The sequence below is a fragment of the Pan paniscus genome, chromosome 9 (assembly GCF_029289425.2).
Source record: "Pan paniscus chromosome 9, NHGRI_mPanPan1-v2.0_pri, whole genome shotgun sequence".
Taxonomy (NCBI): domain Eukaryota; kingdom Metazoa; phylum Chordata; class Mammalia; order Primates; family Hominidae; genus Pan; species Pan paniscus.
Window position 1 is genome coordinate 49505875 of NC_073258.2, and position 25517 is coordinate 49531391.

At 47.9% G+C, this 25517-nt stretch overlaps 1 protein-coding gene across 50 annotated transcripts in view; it reads left to right on the forward strand.

Moving 5' to 3' along the window:
• Positions 1 to 25293, forward strand: part of MADD (MAP kinase activating death domain) — a 60159-nt gene extending 34866 nt beyond the window's left edge. For 22 of the 50 annotated variants that reach the window (XM_034932530.3, XM_055093673.2, XM_034932533.3 and 19 more), the window contains 11 exons: positions 3760 to 3868; positions 4149 to 4211; positions 4450 to 4570; positions 4676 to 4781; positions 6891 to 7001; positions 10391 to 10498; positions 18849 to 19013; positions 19443 to 19515; positions 19649 to 19755; positions 23922 to 23968; positions 24310 to 24411. In XM_034932530.3, coding sequence (XP_034788421.1) covers positions 3760 to 3868; positions 4149 to 4211; positions 4450 to 4570; positions 4676 to 4781; positions 6891 to 7001; positions 10391 to 10498; positions 18849 to 19013; positions 19443 to 19515; positions 19649 to 19755; positions 23922 to 23945 — 987 coding nt within the window. In that variant the 3' untranslated portion in view covers positions 23946 to 23968; positions 24310 to 24411. Of the gene's footprint in view, positions 1 to 3759; positions 3869 to 4148; positions 4212 to 4449; positions 4571 to 4675; positions 4782 to 6890; positions 7002 to 10390; positions 10499 to 18848; positions 19014 to 19442; positions 19516 to 19648; positions 19756 to 21996; positions 22067 to 23921; positions 23969 to 24309 lie in introns of all 50 variants that reach the window. The other 28 variants (XM_055093657.2, XM_055093658.2, XM_034932508.3 and 25 more) reach the window with 2 other exon arrangements.
• Positions 25294 to 25517: the final 224 nt, after the last annotated feature.

Sequence of the window (25517 nt, forward strand, 5' to 3'; positions counted from 1 at the left end):
CCCCACATCTGGCAGAACAGTCACTTCTTCCAAACTCTCTGGAGTGGCTTTCAAAGAGAAAGACTTTCACATGCAGTTGGGTTTTAGTGTGCCAGTTGGGAAGGGTATGGCAACTCTGTTTCTGGATAGATGTAGTGGTATGTTTTCTGTGTAGCTTCTTCAGCTGCATTCAACATGAGCAATAACTATGGGTGCCTCAAGAGTCCTAGGCTATAGAAGTGTGGCAGTGGCAGTGGTGGTATATGTTGTTAATATCCTTGGTGTCAAGGAGTTTTGGAGTCCTCCTATTCTCATTTTCCTCACAATGGAGTGACTCAGCCAAGAGAATCCCTCTTGGTGTCAGGTCTGACTGACATGGCCTACAAGCAGCTGCAGAGGCACTGGGTTCCAGGTACAGATGCGTGGAGTAGCTGTGGAGTCAGGTTTCCAGGCTTAGGGTCTCACAAACCTATTGTGGCACCTGGGTATTGGGGTACAGATTTGCTCTCTGTGGCAAGGTTGGATGTAGGTTGCCCACAGAGCCAGGATCTGAGGCACCCGCTAGCAGCTCAGGCCCAGGGGACTGGCTCATAACTGTGATTCTAATACTGGGGGATAGGCCATAGCACTGGCCTTACTCTGTGGAAGAAGGGGTGCTCTGGAGTTTTGGGCCTAGGGAGCAGGGTACAGCTGCAATTCAGGGATCTGAGCCAATAGGGCTCAGTGGCAGCTCAGGTCCCACGGAATGAGGCACCATGTAGTAGTGACTCTAGACTCCAGGATGGTGGGGCTTGGCTGTATCCTAGACTCTGTGAAGCCAAGTGCAATGGCAGCGAATACCCCAGCATGGCAGAGCACAGCTGTCATTTGGGCCCTGGGGGTCAGGGAGCAGCACAGCAATGACTCCACTCCCCAGGAAGAGGGTATCTTAGCAGCTCAGACTCTAGGGGCAAGTCCAGTTCCAGGGAAGCAGGGTACTGGAGTTGTTTGGCTAGGGCAAGGTATCTCAGCTCAGCCACTGCTCTGTTTCCTGGGACATGGGGTACTGTGTCAGCTCAGCCCTGGAATGCGTAGCTGCTCAGCTTGGCCAGCCACCAATTCCCCTGGGGACAATGTGCTGCTTTAGCACAGGCCTAGTGTGGGCATGACTGTTCTGGGTGACCCAGGCACAGTATCCTTGGAATGCAGGGTGCCGCTTCAAGTTAGGTGCTAGGATGCATGACTGCCCTGGGTGGCCAAGGCACCATTCCCTGGGATACAGATTGCTTCTTCACCTTAGGCACCAGGGAGGCCTGACTGCTCTGAGCAGTCTAAGTACTGTTTTCCTAGTGGATAGGGTACTGCTTCAGCTGCAGCCCAAGGGGAGTGGGGAGGGGTAGGTGGAGTGGCTCTGCCTCCACTTGGCCTCTTGGGGAATCATGTAATAGCTGCTCACAGCTTGGCTTAGATTGTCAAGACATCAGGCTAGAGTGGTTTGTTGGTGGCTTAGCCTCAGGAATGAAGGGGAGCTGTGGCCATCTGTCCCCAGAGCAAAACACAATCCCACTGTAGCTCCACTTCCAAGATGGCATAGCACAGTAGCTGCACAGGCCACAGGGGCTGGCGCATAGTATTGGCTCCTTCTCTGGAGGGAGCACAGCTGTATGGACTCCAGGCAGCTCCTTCAGCTGGGCTTAGTGCCTAGAGGACTGTAGGGAAGCCAGTGGTGAAGTCTGTAGGTGTCCAAGGTGCTGGTGGCAGTTTCTAGAATTGTCTTGCTTACTTCCTTGCTGTGGGGAGAAGTTCCTCCTTGTTCCCAGCTGATCCTAGATGGGGGAAGGGGGATGGGGGGGAGGCCTGATATTGCCATCTGTTCTCTATGTGGCCATCCTGAGTTTCTGTGCTCATCAGCATTCCTGTCACCCTTCTGATGCACCCCCACAGTCTCCCTCAGTTATTTTTGTTAAAAGTATAGCTGTTTATTACTCTACTTCTCTTTGTGAGGGGGATGTGCTTTAGGGGCTGCTCGGCCATCTTGCTGACATTACTCCCCTAGGCTGTTTTTTTTTTGTTGTTACTTTTTAAAAATATTTATTTATTTACTTTTGCGACAAGGTCTTGCTCTGGTGCCCAGACTGCAGTGCAGGGTGCAGTTATGGCTTGGTGCAGTCATGGCTTACTCCAGCCTCAAACTTCTGGGCTCAAGCAATCCACCCACCTCAGCCTCCCAAGTAGCTGGGACTGTAGGCATGCACCATCCCTCCTGGCTGAGATTTTTATACTTTTTTTTTTTTTTTTGGTAGAAACAGGGTCTTGCTATGTTGCCCAGGCTGGTCTTGAACTTCTGGGCTTAAGTGATCCTCCTGTTTCATCCTACCAAAGTGCCAGGACTATAGATGTGAGCTATCATGCCTGGCCAAAGTGAGCTGCTTTAATAAGAGTATTTGAAATTATTCCAGTGTGTTTTAATTCCAAATGTATTAAAATAGGTATGATGGAGTATCGGTCTTGCAGGAAGCCATTCAGCTTCAGTGTGCTACCTTTTCTGGCATCTTTCTGGGACAAATTCATATTTGTTCTATGCTGGTGAGCAAGGGCTCTTTATACAGAGCTGCTGAGTGTAGCGACCTAAATTTTTTTGCTCAAACAAGGCTGTTTTAATAAGAAATAAATTATATAAAGTCACGTGCTCCATTTAGTAAAATATTGGGCTGTGAACCAGGAGACTGGTATTTAGTCACACTGATTAGGTCTTACCCAATAACCTTTGATCAGTTGCCTCTCTACTTACTCTATTTCATGTGTTGTGAAATGGCATGATATTACCTACCTCTGATCTAGTTGAAAATCTTTTTTTTTTTTTTTTTTTGGTGAGATGGAGTCTCATTCTGTCACCCAAGCTGGAGTCTCACTCTGTCACCCAAGCTGGAGTGCAGTGGTGCAATCTTGGCTCACTGCAACCTCTGCCTCCAGGGTTCAAGCGATTCTCCTGCCTTAGCCTCCCGAGTAGCTGGGACTATAGGTGCATGCCACCACACCCAGCTAATTTTTTGTATTTTTAATAGAGACAGGGTTTCACCATGTTAGCCAGGATGGTCTCAATCTCCTGACGTGGTGATCCCAACCACCTTGGCCTCCCAAAGTGTTGGGATTACAGGCGTGAGCCACTGCACCCAGCTGAAAATCTTTTAATGAATAGAAAATCTACTCAGAAGTAGCAGATGAAGTTAGTGATATTTTTTAGGGTCAGTAAGAGTTGATAGGAAAGAAGAAATGAACATTTCTCAGTTACTGGCCAGGTGCTAGGTACTGTTAGGTGCCTTATATGTATCTTCAAATTTAATTCTTGTAAAGTAGTCCTATGAGGTAGGTATTATAACCTTCCTTTGACAGATAAGGAAAATGAGGCTCAGAGAAGCTGATTTCTGTACCTAAGGTCACACAGCTAATAAGAGGCACGGATCTGAACTTTGGTCAGTCTGATGGCAAACCCTGGGTTCTTTCTGCTGTGTTATGTTGCTATACAGAGAATTAATCTGATTGTTGTTTTTGTTGCTTTAAAGAGAAAATAACCTTACAGAGACTAAGGAGTAAAGATAAGTCAAAAATGAAAACTTTATTGTATAGTTTAGAAGGCAGTAACAGAAAGCAGCGTAAGTGGACTTGCAGAAGCAGGGGTACTGGAGTTTATGTTGCTAATGGATGGTGACTGGTGTGAGAGCCTCTTAGTGAAATGCGTGGTTTCCTTTGTCTCTATTCATTGCTACCTCTGGCCACTGACCTATCACCTCTTCTCTCTAGGGTAAAGCCCACAGCTTGAAGCCAAGCATAAAGGAGAAGCTGGCAGGCAGCCCCATTCGTGCTTCTGAAGATGTGAGCCAGCGAGTCTATCTCTATGAGGGACTCCTAGGTGAGAAACACACTGGGAAGGCCCTTTGCACTGGAGAAAGCTGACTCAGCCAGGGGAGAGGGTCACACTGAACAAGTAGCTGGTTGTCTTTCTACTGATCTTAATGCTAACATTAGATAGCAGTTTTATACCTGAAGCAAGCGACTTACTGGGTCCAGAACAAGCAGTGGGTGAAAACTGCACAAGATTGGGTTTTGATGTTAATCAACAGCCTCTGCCTTTCTGTCTTCCTTTCTTTCCTTTCTTGCTACCATGGTCCTTCCTGCTCTCAAATTGGCAGGAAGGGACAAAGGATCCATGTGGGACCAGTTAGAGGATGCAGCTATGGAGACCTTTTCTATAAGTAACCACATTTATTTGTGTGCTGTGTTCATCCCTCCTCCTTGGGAGGGACTGGGCCTTACTTGGAGGCATCTGGGGCTGGTGGCAGGCATGTTAGATCTGGGGTAGAAAGATTGTGTTTCCTTTGCCCTGGAATTTGTAATTATTCCCTTTTATCTGGACTTTACTCTTTATTTTTGTTTGGCAGCTATATTCTTAAATGTTAAATAGGCCCCCTAAGAAACCTTTATTCTATGCAGGCAAAGAGCGTTCTACTTTATGGGACCAAATGCAATTCTGGGAAGATGCCTTCTTAGATGCTGTGATGTTGGAGAGAGAAGGGATGGGTATGGACCAGGGTCCCCAGGAAATGATCGACAGGTATGGGGCTTAGGAAACCATTGGGAATCAGCAAACTCAGCCTCCTCCCAGTTAGTTCTGTGGTCTCCCACTTGAGGGCTGACTTGTGCTTGGTCTTCTCCTTAGGTACCTGTCCCTTGGAGAACATGACCGGAAGCGCCTGGAAGATGATGAAGATCGCTTGCTGGCCACACTTTTGCACAACCTCATCTCCTACATGCTGCTAATGAAGGTAATGTCAATTTTGCTGTGTCCAGCTCCGCTGATCCTAGAGGGGCAAGGCTTGTTCCTGTCGCCTAAATTTCGGGGTAGCTGGGAAGCTATCAAGGTATCTTAACTTAGGGCTATCTTCTTGATTGAAAGTCTGAGGCCTCTCTGCCGGCTTACAAATGTTCCATTTATCTGAAGCTGCCAGCCAGTTTTACTAAGGAGTGTTGTAGGAAGAACTGATGATTCTCTTTTTTTTTTTTTTTGAGACGGAGTCTTGCTCTGTCACCCAGGCAGGAGTGCAGTGGCGCAATCTCAGCTCACTGCAACCTCTGCCTCCCCAGTTCAAGTGATTCTTGTGCCTCAGCCTCCCAAGTAGCTGCGATTACAGGCGCACACCACCATACCCAGCTAGTTTTTGTATTTTTAGTAGAGACAGGGTTTCACCATGTTGGCCAGGCTGGTCTCAAACTCCTGACCTCAAGTGGTCCACCCACCTTGGCCTCCCAAAGCGCTGGGATTACAGGCATGAGCCAGTGCACCCGACCAAGAACTGATGATTCCATAGTATTTATTTATTTATTTATTTTCATTTTCTTTTTTTTTGAGACAGAGTCACACTCTGTCACCCAGGCTGGAGTACAGTGGCGCGATCTTGGCTCACCACATCCTCTGCCTCCCGGGTTCAAGCAATTCTCCTGCCTCAGCCTCCCAAGTAGCTGGGATTACAGGCATCTGCCACCATGCCTGGCTAATTTTTCTACTTTTAGTAGAGACGGGGTTTCACAATGTTGGCCAGGCTGGTCTCTCGTACTTCTGACCTCAAGTGATCCTCCTGCCTCAGCCTCCCAAAGTGCTGGGATTACAGGCAGGAGCCACCACACCCAGCCATTATTTATTTATTTTGAGATATATGTGGTCTCTCTTTACTAAGTAGTTTTAGGGTGCCAATAGAGCTTCCCACAAAATACAATGAATTAAGTTTTTTTTTACAATAGTAGATTTTAAAACCTTAGAAAGGATGCTCAGGACCAGGCGCGGTGGCTCATGCCTGTAATCCAAGCACTTTGGGAGACCAGGGCGGGCAGATCACCAGAGGTCAGGAGTTCGAGACCAGCCTGACCAATATGGTGAAATCCTGTCTCTACTAAAAATACAAAAGTTAGCTGGGCATGGTGGCTCATGCCTCTAATCCCAGCTACTTGGGAGGCTGAGACAGGAGAATTGCTTGAACCTGAGAGAAGGAGGTTGCAGTGAGCCAAGATTCCACCATTGTACTCCAGCCTGGGCAACAAGAGCGAAAATCCATCTCAAAAAAAAAAAAAAGAAACGATGCTCAGAATTTGTTTTTCAGCACAGCCCTATATCTTACAGAATTTTCTATAGTTATAAAAAGAGCCACTCATTAACAAAGTAATAGTAGATTTTAACTTGATTTGGTTGTACTTGGTTTTATAGCTGTGGAAGAAGTATGTTACCAAGTAGAAGAGTTCTGCTCTGAAAGAGAAACATAAATCTGGAGTTGATGGGTAGAAGAGAATTGTTTGGAGAACGAGCCACTGGGTTTCTCCTCCTTCTGTTCTCCCCAACCTCCCTAAGTGTGAAGGGATCAGTTGATCAAATGCAGAGAATGCCCCCAGCCCCTCTTGGTGTGCTTCATTTCCTGGTGTAAGTTGCACTGTACTCTGTGGAATTTGGAGGGTACCAGTTGACTCTGGCTGAGAAAGGATGATGATCCCTAACCTTCAGAGATGTCTTGGCTACCCAGTCTGGTGTTGCCACTCTAAGTCATTGTTTCTGAATTATACTATGAAGAGCCTTGGGTGTTTTTAGAGCCCTTGTAGGGGTGAACGTTGTGGTATTGAGTGGGGATAGGGAGAAAGTGTCCCCTGGAACCAGAACTGCTCTAAGAGCCACTTTTCTGCAGAAGCTAACTAAAGACAGAGCCAGGACTTTTCTTCCCCTCATGGTGGCAGAATACACAGTTGAAAGTTTTCTCCCATGTTCAGTGATGTGGTCTTTCAGAATTCCACTTCTCTCAGATGGTGGGAAGCCCACTTGTACATTCTCTTTTCTCTACCTCAGTCGGGAGGAGAGCAGATCCCTTGTTAAGAGTCATGTGTTGGCTTTTCAGGTAAATAAGAATGACATCCGCAAGAAGGTGAGGCGCCTAATGGGAAAGTCGCACATTGGGCTTGTGTACAGCCAGCAAATCAATGAGGTGCTTGATCAGCTGGCAAACCTGGTAAGCACGTCTGGCCACCCTTTAGGCTTCCCCATGGGTCATTTCTTGGTTTGTGTCACTTGCAGTCCAGTTCACCCCGTTTTTGAAAATGGAGCAGTTGTCTTTGACTGTAAATGAGGCATTAGTCTCTGTGTTCTGTGATGGGATTCTCTGTATAAAACCATCGTAGTGCATCAGTTTTGATGTGTGGTCTGTGAACTGCTGAGGGTTCAGAAGGTGAAAACGATTTCAAATGATTCTAAAATGTTATTTGCTGTTTTCACGGGGTTACATTTGCACTGATGGTACCAAAGCAGTGATGGGTAAAACTGCTGGCACTGTAACCCAAGTGAAGACAATGGCCCCAAACTATGCCAGCAGCCATTGCATTCCTTGCCTTCATATACTCTCAGTTTTTCATTTTTGTTTTGTTTGTTTGTTTTTTGAGACTGACTCTCTCTCTGTTGCCCAGGCTGGAGTGCAGTAGCGCAATCTTGGCTCACTGCAACCTCCACCTCCTGGGTTCAAGCGATTCTCATGCCTCAGCCTCCCAAGTAGCTGGGATTACAGGCATGTGCCCCCCCACCCAGCTAATTTTTGTATATATATATATATTTTTTGAGACAGAGTTTCAGTCTCTTGTTGCCCAGACTGGAGTGCAATGGCGCAATTTTGGCTCACTGCAACCTCTGCCTCCCGAGTTCAAGCAGTTTTCCTGCTTCAGCCTCCCGAGTAGCTGAAGCTCCTGAGGTTACAGGCATGCACCACCATGCCCAGCTAATTTTTGTATTTTCAGTAGAGATGGGCATTCCCCATGTTGGCCAGGCTGATCTTGAACTCCTGACCTCAAGTGATCTGCCTGCCTCAGCTCCCAAAGTTCTGGGATTACGGGTGTGAACCACCGCACCTGGCTTACACTCTTAGTTTTTTAAAAATGCCAGTTGTGCTTGTAAATGTCCTTGAAGAAGCAGTGAAGACTGTTACTCTTATTAAATTGATTAATTATAAATGTTTTTAATATTCTTTGTGACAAAATGGGAAGTACACATAAAGCATCTCTGTTGCAAACCCAGTATGATGGTTGTTTTGAAGAAAAGCAATTTGCAGCCTTGATTTGTTCACCTTGAGTTGCAAGTGAACTTAATCGCTTTGTTCATGGAACATCATTTTTACTGGAAAGGACAATTAATAAACCATGGTTATTCAGAGTACCCAACTGGCAGACATTTTCCTTCAGTTAATCAAGTGAGCCTGTTGTTTCAGGGAAAACAACTGACAGTATTTGTTGCCAATGATAAGATTCAGCTTTTAAGTGAAAATAAGAATTTTGGCAGAGTTTTGAACTTGAAGCTTCCCAATATTTAAAGACTTTTCTAATGAGATTGGTGGTGATATTAATGAATGTGATTTTTTAAACATTGATTTAATATTACAAAATATGTCAACATTTGGAAGAGCTGTGTAACTCAGTGAAACACTATTTTCTTTCTTTTTTTTTTTTTTGGAGACGGAATCTCGCTCTGTGGCCCAGGCTCGAGTGCAGTGGCAGGATGCTGGCTCACTGCTACCTCCGCCTCCTGGGCTCCTGGGTTCAAGCAATTCTCCTGCCTCAGCCTCCTGAGCAGCTGGGAGTACAGGCGTATGCTGCCACACCTGGCTAGTTTTTTTTTTTTTTTTGTGTGTTTTAATAGAGACGGGGTTTCACCATCTTGCCCAGGCTGTGGTCTTGAACTCCTGAGTTTAGTCAATCCGCCCACCTTGGCCTTCCAAAGTTCTAGGATTACAGGCACCCAGCCAACAGTATTTTCTAAATACCAATGTATGATGTTGTAAATTCAAGTATGGATAAAAGATCTACTCAAAATGCAAGGCAGAGATATGGATCTTAATTTTTAAATAACATTTTTTTTCAGTCTGGGGAACATAGACCCCATTTCTTTTTTTTTGTTTGTTTGTTTTTGAGACGGAGTCTCACTCTGTCACCCGGGCTGGAGTGCAGCGGCGCGATCTCGGCTCACTACAACCTCCGCCTCCCAGGTTCAAGCTATTCTCCTGCCTCAGCCTCATGAGTAGCTGGGATTACAGGTGCCCGCCACAACGCCCGGCTAATTTTTATGTTTTTAGTAGAGATGGGGTTTCACCACGTTGGTCAGGCTGGTCTCCAACTCCTGACCTTTTGATCCGCCCACCTCGGCCTCCCAAAGTGCTGGGATTACAGGTGTGAGCCACCGCGCCCAGCCAAGGGAGACCCCATTTCTACAAAAAATAAAAAAATTAGCTAGGCATGGCGGCATGCACCTGTAGTCCCAGCTACTTGGGAGGCTGAGGTGGGAGGATCACTTGAGCTCAGGAGGTTGAGGCTGCCGTGAGCACCACTGCACTCCAGCCTGGGTGACAGAATGAGACCCTGTCTCAAAAAAAAAAAAAAAAAAAAGTGTATGGAGAATAGGGTTTCACTTTGTTGCCCAGACTGGTCTCCAACTCCTGCCTGGGCTCAAACGGTACTCCTGACTTGGCCTCCCAAAGTGTTGGGATTATAGGAATGAGCCACCATGTGTGGCCTAAATGGATTTTAATGTAACAATGTAAAATGTTCATTGATGTGCTTTCAGATTCCACACTGCAACTAACTTTCAAAAGCTGCTTTTGCTGGGTGTTGTGGTTTATGCCTGTAATTCCAGGTACTTGGGAGGCTGAGGCAGGAGTGTCATTTAAGCCCAGGAGTTCAGAGCTGTGGTGGGCTATGGTCATGCCACTGCACTCCAGCCTGGATGACAGAGCGAAACCTTGTCTCTAAAAAAAAAGAAGCTTCTGCTTCCCAAGTTCTGGTATAGTGTTAAAGAAGAATACGTCTATTTATCTGAAAAGGCTATGAAAATCCTCTTCCATTTTCCAAATACGTATCTGTGAGGTCAAGTTTTTTTCATATACCTCAACCAAAGCAACATACTGCAACAGACTCAATGCAGAGGCAGATAGGAGAATGCAACTATTTGATTCTAAGCCAAACATTAAAGAGATTTGCAAAAATGTGAAACCGTGCCCTTTTTTTTGAAAATATAGTTATTTTATAAAAAATGTTTATATTACTATGTAATGGGTTATATTAATCAATTATTAATTGTTTTTATAATTAATCATTTGAGAAATTTGTTTAAATTTCTAGTATGTAAATATCTATAAATATAACTCACATAAACAAAAGCTCTTTGGAATCTTCAATAAATTTTAAGAGATATAGGGCCTCTGAGACCAAAACATCTGAAACCACTTCCCTGGTGACCAGTGGCCAGCAGATGAGACTGTGCTGAGGAAGCCGATATGAATTTGATTGCTGGATGGGGAATTCTTGGCCCAGAGCCCTCTGAGAGGGATGTATGACTGTCCCTAAAAAATCTCTCTTTCATCAGAATGGACGCGATCTCTCTATCTGGTCCAGTGGCAGCCGGCACATGAAGAAGCAGACATTTGTGGTACATGCAGGGACAGATACAAACGGAGATATCTTTTTCATGGAGGTAGGTGCTGGTTCATGCTGGGGGCCCAAAGGGCTATTGAGAGTCACAGGGAACTCATAGGACCGATGCCAGGATATTTTTCTCATTTATCTCATTCATCTTCATGATCTATTTATCATTAAATTATCAGATTGGTTTTTTTGTTTTTTGCGTGTGTGTTTTTTTGAGATAGTGTCTTGCTCTGTCACCCAGGCTGGAGTGCAGTGGCTTGATCTCGGCTCACTGCAACCTCCGCCTCCCGGGTTCAAGCAGTTCTCCTGCCATAGCCTCCCAAGTAGCTGGGATTACAGGCGCCAGCCACCATGCCCGGGTGATTTTTCTATTTTTAATAGAGATGGGGTTTGATCATGTTGGCCAGGCTGGTCTCAAACTCCTGACCTCAAGTAATCCACCCACCTTGGCCTTCCAAAATGCTGGGATTACAGGCATGAGCCACCGCACCCGGCCAAATTATCAGATTGTTATTCAAATAATTAAATTTTATATAGTAGATGATACCCATTTCTTTTTTTTTTTTTTGAGACAGAGTATTGCTCTGTCACCCAGGCTGGAGTGCAGTGGTGTGATCTTGGCTCACTGCAGCCTCCACCTCCCAGGTTCAAGCAATTCTCCTGCCTCAGCTTCCTGAGTAGCTAGGATTACAGGCATGCGCCACCATGCCTGGCCAATTTTTTGTATTTTAGTAGAGGTGGGGTTTCACCATGTTCGTTGGCCAGGCTGGTCTTGAACTCCTGACCTCAAGTGATCCACCTGCCTCGACCTCCCAAAGTGCTGGGATTACAGGTGTGAGCCACTGCGCCCGGCCCCATTTCTTTTATACACGCGCGTGCACACACACACGCACACACATATACATAAAGATATCTATATATAGATGATATAGTCACATTGTTCATAAATCAGAATAACAGAAAATAGTACACATTGGGAGGTCTTGCACTCATTCTTGTCCCCTTCCACTGAATTTCCCACTCCCCTCACCCCTTCATCCTATAGACAACCACTTTTATTGGTTTCCTTTGTAAATTCCAGTGGATTTTTTTTTCTTTTCTTTTTTTTTTTTTTTTTTTTGAGACGGAGTCTCGCTCTGTCGCCCAGGTTGAAATGCAATGGCTTGATCTCAGCTCACTGCAACCTCCACCTCCTGGGTTCAAGCGATTCTCCTGCCTCAGGCTCCCAAGTAGCTGGGATTACAGGCGCCCACCACCGCACCCAGCTAATTTTTTGTATTTTTAGTAGGGATGGGGTTTCACCATGTTGGTCAGGCTGGTCTCCAACTCCTGACCTCACTGATCCACCCGCCTCGGCCTCCCAAAGTGCTGAGATCATAGGCGTGAGCCGGTGCACCTGGCCTTCCAGTGGACTTTTATGCAAACAATAAAATATGAACACAAATTCTTATTTTCCTCCTTTCTTTTTTTTCTTTGAGACAGAGTGTCGCTCTTTTGCTCAGGCTGGAGTGCAGTGGTCCAAACTCAGCTCACTGCAACCTCTGCCTCTTGGGTTCAAGTGATTCTCCTGCCTCAGCTGCCTGAGTAGCTGGGATTACAGTCGCCCACCACCATGCCCAGATAATTTTTCTATTTTTAGTAGAGACGGGGTTTCACCATATTGGCCAGGCTGGTCTCAAACTCCTGACCTCAAGTGATCTGCCCACCTTAGCCTCACAAAGTGCTGGGATTATAGGCGTGAGCCACCCCGCCTGGCCTATTTTTCTCCTTTCTTTCAGAAAGATAGCACATCTTATCCATTGCTTTATCCCTTGCTTTTTTCATTTAACATTGTCCTGGTCCTCTTCTGTATCAGTACCAAGAAAGCTTTCCCATTGGTTTTATGGCTACATGTATTCCACTGTGTGACTGTGCCTTAATTTATTTAACCAGTCAGTACATATGGATCCTTGGGTTGCTTCCAAATTTGCTGTTACTGATAGTCATACTGTGAATGATGCTGTGCCTGCTTCATTTCATACATGTGCAAGTGTGTCTAAGGATTCCCAGAAATGAGATTGGTGGGTCAGAGGGACAATGCATTTGTAATTTTGGTTGATATAATTCTTAAGTGTCTCATAACACGTAATACCCCCTTTGCCATTAATTTTGTTGAAGAAATTGGATCGTTTGCCCTGTGGAGTCTCCTACATTCTAGATTTTTTGCTGATTGTGTCTCCTTTGTATTAGCGTGTTTCTCTGTCACATATTTCTCATAGACTGGTAGTTCAGTTTAGAGGTTTGATCACTTTCAGATTCACTCTTTTGGGAAGAATACTTAATGAGTGGTGCTATACGCTTCCTATTGCCTCATATGGTCGTCCCTCTCTTACACATCAGTGGGCTCAGATGTGGGCAACCTGATCTGCCCACCAGAAAGTTCCTCATTTGTCTTCTGATTTTGCCTATGGTATTTTTTGACACACATAAATTTTTTATTTGTATATAACTTTTTTTTTTTTTTTGAGACAGAGTCTCTCTCTGTCGCCCAGGCTGGATGCAGTGGCATGATCTTGGCTCACTGCAACCTATACCTCCCGGGTTCAAGCAATTCTCCTGCCTCAGCCTCCCAAGTAGCTGGGTTTACAGGTGCCTGCCACCACACCCGGCTAATTTTTGTATTTTTAGTAGAGATGGGGTTTTACCATGTTGGCCAGGGTGGTCTTGCACTCCTGACCTCAAGTGATCCACCCACCTCGGCCTCCCAAAGTGCTGGGATTACAGGTGTGAGCCATCACGCCTGGCTACTTTTATATAATTAAATTAATCAATAGTTTCTTTCATGGCTTCTGGATTTTGAGACATGGTTAGAAAAAGCCTTACTCTCCAGGATGATAAAGGAAATTGGCCGTGTTTTCTTCATTTCTGTGTTTTTAATTCTGAAACAGACCTAAGTAATTTTAAGGACCAAATACAACTCCTATATATAAAGTAGTAAAATTTTGCCTATGTTATCTGTTCCCCTGTGGTTTAGCTGAATTTGAATTCCACATTCACAGTTTTTTTGAAAAGGTGGTCTACCAAACGCAAGAGGGGCTTACCCTGAAGCAGAAACATACATGTCAGTGTAGCCAAGAAGGAGTCATTTTCATGTCACCCTTTAAAGTGTTAGAATTTGGCTAGTTGCCTCTCAGAGCCTAGGGCTGACTTAGGACATCTGCACCACAGCAGAAGTGGCACATGACTCTTGCCCTTTTCTTTTCCTTTAAAAAAAATATCTCCAGCAGATTCCTTGAACTACTCTTACTCTCACCACCGTACAAAGGGAGCCTCATGCTAAGTCTCTGGAGTGTGGGACTGGACCCATTACCCAAATAGATGCCTCTTCCTCGAAGTGGTGCCATGCCAGGGAAGAGTGCACCATGATCACTGTGCCATCACGTGGCTCCTATAAGGCTATTTGATTTAGCCTTTCTCAGAGCATAGCCTGCTTTCTGCATGATCAATTGGACAGCAGTTTGGGAATTTTTTTTTTTTTTTTTTTTTTTTTTTTGAGACAGAGTCTCACTCTGTTGCCCAGGCTGAAGTGCAGTGGTACAATCTTGGTTCACTGCAACCTCCACTTCCCAGGTTCAAGCGATTCTCCTGCCTCAGCCTCCTGAGTAGCTGGGACTACAGGCACATGCCATCATGTCTGGCTAATTTTTGTATTTGTAGTAGAGACGGGGTTTCACCATTTTGGCCAAGCTGGTCTCGAACTCCTGACCTCAAGTGATCTGCCCACCTCAGCCTCCCAAAGTGCTGGGATTACAGGTGTGAGCTGCCGCACCTGGCCAAGGAAAATATATATATATATATATATATATATATATTTTTTTTTTTTTTTTTTTTTGGAGATGGAGTCTTGCTCTGTCACCCAGGCTAGAGTGCAGTGGCACAATCTTGGCTCACTGCAACATCCACCCACCGAGTTCAAGAGATTCTCCTACCTCAGACTCCCGAGTAGCTGGGACTACAGGCACGCATCACCACGCTTGGCTAATTTTTGGTATTTTTAGCAGAGATGGGGTTTTGCCATGTTGGCCAGGATGGTCTTGAACTCCTGACCTTAAGTGATCCGTCTGCCTTGGCCTCCCAAAATGCTAGGATTACAGGTGTGAGCCACCATACCCAGCCAAAGATTTTTAAAAATTGTCTTTGTTGCCCTTTTTTTAGTTACAGAAGTAAAACAGTATATGCTGTAAATGTTTCAAACTGTGCCAAAGTTAAAAAATAATTAAAAGTTTTACTCACTGCCTTTCAATCCTTTGTCCCAGAGGTAACCAGTAATGAAGAGTTTTATGTGACTCCTTTCAGATTACTGAAAATGCATATTTGTGTAAATATAATTTATTTATATGGAATTTTGTTTTTGCACTTATGAAAGTGGTATCAAATTACAAATATTGGGCTGGGCATGGTGGCTCACATGAGCCTGTAATCCCAGCACATTGGGAGGCCGAGGCAGGTGGATAACTTGAGGTCAGGAGTTCCAGACCAGCCTAGCCAACGTGGTGACACCCTGTTTCTACTAAAAATACAAAAATTAGCCGGGCGTGTTGGGCAGGCGCCTGCAATCCCAGCTACATGGGAGGCTGAGGCAGGAGAATCGCTTGAACCCGGAGGCGGAGGTTGCAGTGAGCCAAGATCATGCCACTGCTCTCCAGCCTGGGTGACAAAGCAAGACTCCATCTCAAAAAAAAAAACAAAAAAAACAAATTACAAATATTGTTAAATAATTTGCTTTTTTCACTTAATGATATACCTTTCCGTGTCTTTTTTTTTTTTTTCTTTAATGGATGCTTAGCCATTAGATGTCGTATGGTGTACCATAATTGGTTTAACTAGTGCCTCTCACTATTTTTTTAAAAAATATTACTCATGCCGGGTGTGGTGGCTCACGCCTGTAATCCCAGCACTTTGGGAGGCCAAGGTGGGTGGATCACGAGGTCAAGAGTTCAAGATCAGCCTGGCCAAGATGGTGAAACCCTGCCTCTACTAAAAATACAAAAAATTAGCCAGGCGAGGTGGTGGGTGCTTGTAATCCCAGTTACTCGGGAGGCTGAGGCAGAGAATTGTTTGAACCTGGGAGGCGGAGGTTGCAGTGAGCCGAGATCGCACCACTGCACTCCAGCCTGAGCGACAGAGCAAGACTCCGTCTCAAAAAAAAAATTAAAAGAAATATATATTTATATATTACTCATTAGGCCAAGCATGTTGGCTCACGCCTGTAATCCCAGTACTTTGGGAGGCTGAGGCAGGAGGATTGCTTGAGCCCAGAGTTTGAGACCAGCCTGGGCAACATAGGGAGACCCTGTCTCTATAAAAAATTTAAAAATTAGTCATACATGTGGTGGTGTATGCCTGTGGTCCCAGCTACTGGGGAGGCTGAGGTGGGAGGTTTGCTTGAGCCCAGGAGGTCAAAACCAGCCTGGGCAACATAGGGAAACCCCGTCTCCACAAAAAATTTTAAAATAAGCTAGGCATGCTAGTGCATGCCTATGGTCCTAGCTACTGGGGAGGCTAAGTTGGGAGGATCCTTGAGCCTGGGAGGTCAAGGCTTCAGTGAGCTCTGATTGCACCACTTCAGTCCATCCTGGGTGACAGAGCAAAACCCTGTCTCAAAAAAATAATAATAATAATTGCTCATTGAATATCCTTGAACATATATTTTTGCACCCTCACATGAGAATTTCTATAGGATATAGTCCTAGACATGAAAATTTCAAGTCAAGCTTATATACGTTTAAAATTTTGATAGATTTTGCCAAATTGCCATCCCAAAAACTATACCAGTTTACACCTCCAACAGCCACGTAGGCGACTATAACAGTATATTACAAGCATTTCTCTAGACTAGAATGCTCTAGCTTAGAAATCATGTGTTCTCCTAAATGTGTTCTGCCTGCCTTTACATGATGTTCTTAAAGGATTATGAAAGGTGGAGTGGTATTGTCCATTTTCCCCCTGGAGATAACCACAGAGTCAGACTGGGCCTAGAACTCAAGTTTCCCATTCCTACTCTGCCACTTTGACTGATTCTTCAAAGGCTTTAGAACTCCAGTAAAGTCTTATACAGTAGCTTAAACCTGATAGTCTTGTGTGTTCCTTACTCACTCACCTAATATTTGTGGAGCACGTATTATATGCTAGGTACTTTGTTGGGTGTTGGGATTATAGCAGTGAATAAGACAGACGTGATTTCTATTGCCCTTAGCATTGACAAGCTATTGGGGAAATCAGATAATTAAAGAGTATTATAAAATATGGTGAGCATTATGAAAAAAGCTCAGTGGGGGCAGAATAAATACCAGAGGGCCTAGGAGCTGTGGACAACTCCTTTGAGAAGTTGACCTTTGAGCTTAGACTTGAAGAAAGAGTAAGAGTTAATGGTTGGGGAGTGGAAGAGCAGTCAGGGATATTTGAGCTAGAACCAATGGGACTCAGTGATGGAGTGTAGTTAGTTAGAGGGAAGAGGAAGGAGTCGGGCATCAATTCTTCATTTCAGGCTGGGGCAGCTGGGTGGATGGTGGTGCCATTTCCTCAAATAGCAGACTTAAAAGGAGGATCTGCCCAGGAGGAGATGTTGAGTTCAGATTTGGACACAATGAGTTTGAGGTGCTACATGTGAAGCATCCAGACACTGAGAAGCTCAGGAGCTCAGGAAGAGAGGTCTAAGATGGAGAAAGAGGTAAGAACCATCAACATGGTAATAATCATTAGTTTCATAGTTCTGATATCTAGTAGCTAATTAGGGTACTTTCTGTGTGCCTGGCTTTGTGTGCACCTTAAATACTTTATGCACATTAACTCATTTAGTCTTCATAGTAACTGTAGGAAGTTATTACTGTTACTATCCCCATCTTACCTGTGAGGAATTGTGGACACAGATGAACTTGCTCAGGGTGGCACAGCTCAGTAATGGCAGAGCTGGAATCTAAACTCAGGCTGACTTTAGACCTGTGCCCTTCACCATTGTGCTGTAATGTCTCCCGTAACATCTGAAGCCTTAAGAACGGATAACTGGCTGTGCATGGTGGCTCACGTCTGTAATCCCAGCACTTTGGGAGGCCGAGGCGGGCGGATCATGAAGTCAGGAGATCGAGACTATCCTTGCTAACACGGTGAAACCCCGTCTCTACTTAAAAAAATATATTAAAAAATTAGCCGGGCATGGTGGTGGGTGCCTGTAGTCCCAGCTACTCGAGAGGCTGAGGCAGGAGAATGGCGTGAACCCGGGAGGCGGAGCTTGCAGTGAGACGGGATTGCGCCACTGCACTCCAGCCTGGGCGACAGAGCGAGATCCGTCTCAAAAAGAACAACAGATAACTTCACCTGAAAGAGAATGTTGAACAAGAAGGTGTCAAAGATATTTGCTTTTTAATTTATATCATCCTGTATTGTATCATTTTTATGTAATAAGCATTGTTCATGTGTCACTTGTGTAATTAATTTTTTAAAATATTTTTATAGAAAAAGGGTAGACCCAGGATTAGAAAGTGCATCAGCTCCATTTTTCTCCTTGGTTAAGTCTGTCATGATCTCCTACCTTTGTGTTTGTCAACAAAGATGATTCCTAAGCTTGTAAGATGGAGGCATGAGATCTCCTCCAAATACTTTAAGTCCGTAGAGCACATAAGAGGTAATAAATAACTGGGCCGGGCGCGGTGGCTCACGCCTGTAATCCCAGCACTTTGGGAGGCCAAGACGGGTGTATCACTTGAGGTCAGGAGTTCGAGACCAGCCTGGCCAACATGGTGAAACCCTGTCTCTACTAAAAATACAAAAATTAGCTGAGCGTGGTGATGTGTGCCTGTAATCTCAGCTACTCGGGAGGTTGAGGCAGGAGAATCATTTTAACCCACAAGGCAGAGGTTGCAGTGAGTCGAGATTGCACCACTGCACTCCAGCCTGGGCGACAGAGTGGGACTCCATCTCAAAAAAAAAAAAAAAAAATTATAGCCAATGTGATGGTGTGCACCTGTAGTCCCTGCTGCTTTGGGGGCTGAGGCAGGAAGAACCTGGCTGGTCGAGGCTGCAGTGAGCTGAGATGGCGCCACTGCAGTCAAGCCTGGGGTACAAAGTGAGACCCTGTCTCAAAAAAAAAAAAAAGAGGTAATAAATAACTGATTGATTTGTGCCTCCTCCCTTATACGTCGGTTCCTTCTAATGACTCCATCTCTTCCAACAATCCTTGTAGCAGGCAGCATGTCAGTAGTTCTGTTTTGTGTCTCCACCTAGGGACACCATGAGCGTAAGGCAGAAAACCTGACCATGGGGATGCCCCAGGACCAGTTGTCCCATCCTTTCCCTGTAGGAAACAGTCTAGGGAGAGGCTGTCAGAGACAGGAACCACTGAGCCGTTTTGTGCACTTCTCCAGGTGTGCGATGACTGTGTGGTGTTGCGTAGTAACATCGGAACAGTGTATGAGCGCTGGTGGTACGAGAAGCTCATCAACATGACCTACTGTCCCAAGACGAAGGTGTTGTGCTTGTGGCGTAGAAATGGCTCTGAGACCCAGCTCAACAAGTTCTATACTAAAAAGGTACGCAGGATCTGTGTTTGGGTTGGGGCTAGTAGGCATTGAAGACCAAACAGTGAGTTTCTCTTTGGGAAGTTAAAATTCCAAAACACATGTCTGGAGCCACACTTCTGTCTCCAGCTGTTGGGTGGAGTACCTAAAGCTGTCTCTGTCAAGCCAACTAGGCCTAATAGTAGTCACAATCGGTATTGACCAACCATATCTAGCATTCCTACACGTCTGTACCCATGCCTTCTTTAAAGCCATACTATTCATATGCTCCGGATCTATCATTCATAACCTCAACAATGAATAAGACATCCGAAAAATAGGAGGACTACTTAAAATTTTACCCCTCACTTCAACCTCCAGCCTTCAGTGGCCATTATAGAGCAGTGGGTGGGGAACCCTGGACAGCCCTCATGATGGGACCACTCTCCCCCTGTGCCACAGTGTCGGGAGCTGTACTACTGTGTGAAGGACAGCATGGAGCGCGCTGCTGCCCGACAGCAAAGCATCAAACCCGGTGAGGAGAGTTTTTCCTGAGAGTGTCTTCCCTGTTTGTACCAGTCCTTCTGAGTGTCAGGGGCCTGGCAGGGAAGTCAGGGGTGGGATTCCCCACCTCACCAGTGAGCTGATAGCCCCCTCCCTCACCACAGGACCTGAATTGGGTGGCGAGTTCCCTGTGCAGGACCTGAAGACTGGTGAGGGTGGCCTGCTGCAGGTGACCCTGGAAGGGATCAACCTCAAATTCATGCACAATCAGGTAGGTGCGAGCGGCAGCACGAGGCTCCCTGTCGTTCCATCTGTAAGAAGGACCAATGTCCAGGCCCCCAGTACTTCCCCAGCAAGCATGAGAGAGGGCCCTCTGGAGCTAGAGGGAGAACTGGAGCAGCTGGACCCAGGAAAGAAACCCCAGGGGAGGGCACAGTGACGTTGGCGACCACCTGGCGCTGTGAAGGTGCACCAGGGAGCCCGTGGGGGAGGCTGGGCAGGAGCGAGGCCAGGTGGCCACGCTGCCCCATCCGTTGGACTCCACACAGTGTGAGTGGGAGCGTCTCACTTGGCCCTTCCCCTGCAGTGTCTCTGCCTTCCTCTATTCCCAGGATATGCTTCTGCTTGGTGGTTTTGCTTTGAGAGTCTAGACTGGCCGATCTCCTTGTGTCTTTCTGGTGTGCGTGCAGCTTGCGTGTGCGTGCGTGCAGCTTGCGTGTGCGTGCGTGCAGCTTGCGTGTGCGTGCGTGCAGCTTGCGTGTGCGTGCGTGCAGCTTGCGTGTGCGTGCGTGCCTGCGTGCCTGTGTGTAAGTAGCTTGTATCTGTCCTCTCTAGAGTGTGTTTATTTGCCTTTTTCTTCTGCGGATTCTTCTTCCTGTTCTTTTCCTTCCTCTGAGTGTTCCCACTCTGTCCCCTGCTCCACAGGCCCCATTCCCTTTCTTTTGATTGGGGAGCACTTGTGGATACATCTTTCCCTCATTGTAATTCCACCATAGGAGCTGACTTTTTTTTTTCTCTCTTGGTCTTTTAACACAGTGTTACCTTTTTCTCTCAGTGGACATTCCTTAAGCTAATTCCTTTCTGAGGCCAGCGCATCATCCCAGGTCCGTTCACAGCTCTGACTCCTCACACAAGTGCCTTCCCTCCTCTTTCCCTGATGTCCGGGTTCCTCTCCCTGAGGCTCTGAGCCAGACCCGAATGTGTGAAGCCCCACAGACCCTGGCCAGGCCGCAGACCCTCAGGGGAGGTGGATGCCTGACTGACGTGGCTGTCTCCCTCCCTCCGCTAGCCGTTGTAGCTCTCTTTCAGGAACGTAGCTGGGCAGCTTTGGTTTAACAGGAAATGGCTGCGCAGGCTGCCAGCAGCCCCTTAGTATATTTTCAATCTAGGACTTAGGGCAGTAGCCAACCCCAAAGACCTTAGGACCATCCCAGAGAGGGGTCTACCTAAGTGCTTTTCTGGACCACAAAGGTGTCAGTACTTCTTGGGGAGCAGACTTCTGACCACATTTTAGCGCCGTGGCCTCTGAAGATGAGATCTTGCTGAGCAACGCCCAGGTGCTCTGCCCTGTTCCTCGTCCTGCCCTTGGCATAGCCCCTCTGGGCAGCCATCCAAGCCAGTCTGTGGTTGAAGGCTTGGCCCCTAGAAGATAGACTGTGCAGAGAAGGGGAGGAAAGCCCGGGTTCTCGATCTCACCTCACAGTTAGTAATGAGATAGCGACCTGCCCCCTCTTCTGCCACACAGTGTTCAGTTGGAGTGGAGGAGGCAGCAGACCTCCTGGTGGAGCTGTGCAGTCTGGGGTAAATGGGAAAAGCACAGGTTTCGGTGTGAGGACATGCTTGGATTTGAAGCCCAGCTTCCACGTTCATGGGCAAAGAAACTTTCTGATCCATAGTTTCCTCATGTAGAAAATGGGGTAATACTATTTACTGTGTCACGTAGTAGGTGCAGAGATTAGAAATCGTATTTGTAAAACCCCAAGTAGGTGCTCAGCAAGTGGTAGCTGATATTATTATCACCACATACCTCTTGGGAGATCCTGGATCCTGTTTCAAGGAGGATACCAACACCTCCCACCCTGAGGACAGTCTGAGGGGAGCTTTGCGCCCGTGCCAGCCCTCTGCGCCGGAGGAGGATGCATGGAAGGGTAGAGATCTAATGGGCTGAGTGGGGACCCCTGGGGCACCGTGTCTTACAAGCACTGCCCTGGGCAGAGGGTACGGGCGGGCAGCCCAGGCCAGCAGCAGGGCCTTCGGGTTGGGTTTGACCATTCAAACTAACGCCTTCATTTCTCTCCCATGCTTTCTCCTCCGGCCAGGAGCGGAAGGTACATGCCCTTTCTGCTATCTTCGCTTCTTAGCGCTTTTTAGTTGTGTGCGTGTGGATCCTTCTGTCCTCTCTTTGGGAAATAGACTTTCTTTGTGTGGGTGGGGCTGTAGCTGGGAGAGTGTGCTGTGTGGGGCAGGGGTGGAGCCTGTGGGCCTTACCCCGGCCTCCCTCCCTCTCTTGCAGGTTTTCATAGAGCTGAATCACATTAAAAAGTGCAATACAGTTCGAGGCGTCTTTGTCCTGGAGGAATTTGGTAATTACACTATTTTGCTCTTAGGTCTGGACTCACATGGCAGTAACTCAAACCTCGGAGCTCCAGAGGAGGGTCTAGGGGCAGGGAGAAGAAGAACCTCTGTAGAGAAGTCAGGAGGAGCAGGAGTGACAAGGAAGAAAAGGGACCCCTGAGATGAGAGCCGGGATGTGGAAGGGAAAGATAGATAATGGATCGCAGAAGAGCAAATGGGGCCTCAGGTGGGTTTCGAGTTTAGAGGTGGTCCTGAAGCAGCTCAGTGAAGTAGCACCACCTCCCCGTGCTGGGCCAGCCAGTGGTCAGAAAGTTTGGGACACAGCAGACTGGCGACCCCCAAGCTCCACTACGTCCGTGTCACCTGCTGCAATCTCTCTAGCAGCCCAGTGCGCTAGCCAGCCTCCCTGGCGCCGCTCTGGTCTCCACCTGGCCTCTGTGCCAGACGAAGGGGCACCGGGCATCACAGGCAGACTCACTTGAGGGACAGAGGAGTCTAGCGGGACAGCTGTAGCCGGAAGCTGGGAGCCAGCGCTAGGGAGTGGTGTAGTGGGTTCTCACCCTGGGGCTTTGAGTTCCTGCTGTGTTTGTGCTTCATTCTTTTGTGCCCCTCATCGCTGCTATGAAAACCTTCGTTCTCCAGCAGGTAAAGTGACCTCGGCTCGTGCTGCCTCTCCCCAGGTCTCTGCCTTGGGCCCTGCCCTGGGTGGGTAGCTCCCATCGAACCAGCTCCTCACACTGCCAGCTCGTCTCTTCCTTTCTCCCCCACCCTCTTTCTTCCTACCTTGCCTCCCCCTTCTCACCGGCTCACTGGACTTTCCTCCCCGTGTGTTCCCTTCTCTCTTCTGTCAGAGAGATACTTGGGGGAATCTTCCAACTCGGGAGAATGGCCTGGGGCTTCTTGCTCTACCTTTGATGAGTTTATTTCCTGCTGACCCTGGGTTCCCCCAAATTCTACCTCCCAGGGTCAGAAGAAGGTAGGGCCAATTCTCCTCCTGCCTTTTCTGGCCCCCAGGGAGATGCCAGGCCCCTCTGCTCCCAGTCTCAAGGGGCCATGATGGTGGCTGAGCCTGGGGGGCCTACTCCTTCCTCTGGCCAAGCAGAACCCCTGCATGGCTGGAGCGGGGGGACTCTCACTCTTGCCTTCTGGGCTGTGGACATGTGTGTATTTTGCCTGATGCTCCCTGTCACCTCCCTCCCTGGGTGCTGTACTCGCCTGTCTTCTGCTGGGTGTGTTGCTCCAGAGCCCTCAGACGCTCTCCCTCACACAGGCAGGCCTGGGCTTCTCCTGCCACTCAGGGAAGGACACTGCCACATCCTGTGGGTTTATATCATGTTACCTCTTCATCCAGCCTCAAGACCCTCTGTGTAGGGGGCTGGGAATAAAGGGAACTGTGTTTAACATGACCCAATTTTCAGGCTGGTGACAAGATGAGTTCACGGGTGTCTCAGCAAAGTTGGACACAAGCTAGAGACAGCTCTCTCCTCCCAGCCAAAACCTGGGAATTCCCCACTGCAGCTCCTCAGGGGCCCTGGACAGTAGCTGTGACCAGGCTGGTGAAAGGCCCGTCCCTCCCATCCAGGGCTTTCAAAGAAGTGGGTAGAATCACAGCCATCAAGTAAAAGCCACTGCGGACGGCAGAGGCCTAGCTGAGGAGGCTAGGGCCATGTCCTCCCAGCTGGCAGGGTCTGTACAGAGCCTCTGGTGGCCTCTGCCCTGTCATAGCCTAAGCTGCTGCAGCCACTGTGAGAGGCCACAGAGGGGAAGGGGACCCTGACGCCGGGCGCTGCCGCCTGGGGGAGCATGGCACGATTGCTCTTAGTGTTGAACTTTCTGTTTTGTCTCTTGCCCGTCCGGTTTTAGTTCCTGAAATTAAAGAAGTGGTGAGCCACAAGTACAAGACACCAATGGTGAGTGTGCCGCTCAACCCTGATGGGCCACAGTGCGCAGGGCTCCCTGGGGGACCTTCGGACAGGAGGAGGGGAGGGCCCTCTGAGCGCATAGGGGTGAGTGGGGACCTCGTTTTGTTGCCAAAGGTTCAACTCAGGCTGAAACAGGTCTTGAGCCCTGAGAGACAGACACACACACACGGATCCCCTCTCCTATGGGGACAGCTTCCTTGCTTGGAGCTCACGTTTAGCCCAGAGGCCCATGCCCAGTGTTAGGGCAGGAGTTGCCCATTGGCAGATCCTTCACATATGGAGATGCAGGAGTCTCAGTATCGTGATCCGCCTGGTTTTCTCTCCTCTAGGCCCACGAAATCTGCTACTCCGTATTATGTCTCTTCTCGTACGTGGCTGCAGTTCATAGCAGTGAGGAAGATCTCAGAACCCCGCCCCGGCCTGTCTCTAGCTGATGGAGAGGGGCTACGCAGCTGCCCCAGCCCAGGGCACGCCCCTGGCCCCTTGCTGTTCCCAAGTGCACGATGCTGCTGTGACTGAGGAGTGGATGATGCTCGTGTGTCCTCTGCAAGCCCCCTGCTGTGGCTTAGTTGGTTACCGGTTATGTGTCCCTCTGAGTGTCTTTGAGCGTGTCCACCTTCTCCCTCTCCACTCCCAGAAGACCAAACTGCCTTCCCCTCAGGGCTCAAGAATGTGTATAGTCTGTGGGGCCGGTGTGAACCCACTATTTTGTGTCCTTGAGACATTTGTGTTGTGGTTCCTTGTCCTTGTCCCTGGCGTTATAACTGTCCACTGCAAGAGTCTGGCTCTCCCTTCTCTGTGACCCGGCATGACTGGGCGCCTGGAGCAGTTTCACTCTGTGAGGAGTGAGGGAACCCTGGGGCTCACCCTCTCAGAGGAAGGGCACAGAGAGGAAGGGAAGAACTGGGGGGCAGCCGGAGTGAGTGGCAGCCTCCCTGCTTCCTTCTGCATTCCCAAGCCGGCAGCTACTGCCCAGGGCCCGCAGTGTTGGCTGCTGCCTGCCACGGCCTCTGTGACTGCAGTGGAGCGGCGAATTCCCTGTGGCCTTCCACGCCTTCGGCATCAGAGGATGGAGTGGTCGAGGCTAGTGGAGTCCCAGGGACCGCTGGCTGCTCTGCCTGAGCATCAGGGAGGGGGCAGGAAAGACCAAGCTGAGTTTGCACATCTGTCTGCAGGCTGTCTCTCCGGGCACGGGGTGTCAGGAGGGAGAGGCAGCCTGGGTATGGGCAAGAAATGACTGTAAATATTTCAGCCCCACATTATTTATAGAAAATGTACAGTTGTGTGAATGTGAAATAAATGTCTTCAACTCCCTTCAGGCTCCCTGGCTGCCTTGTGTTAAATGACACCTCCTCTTGGCTCAGGCCTGAGGAAAGCTATCCCTGGACTCTAAAAAAGTCACCTCAGGCTGGAAGGAAGGAAGGAGATGAGGTCATCCATGTCCAAGCTTTGGCACACAGAGGCCCCAGCTCCCCTGTTCTGGGCTCCTCGAGCAAGGCTGCGGGAGGAGCTTTCCTTCCTGGGCACCTGAGGGCCC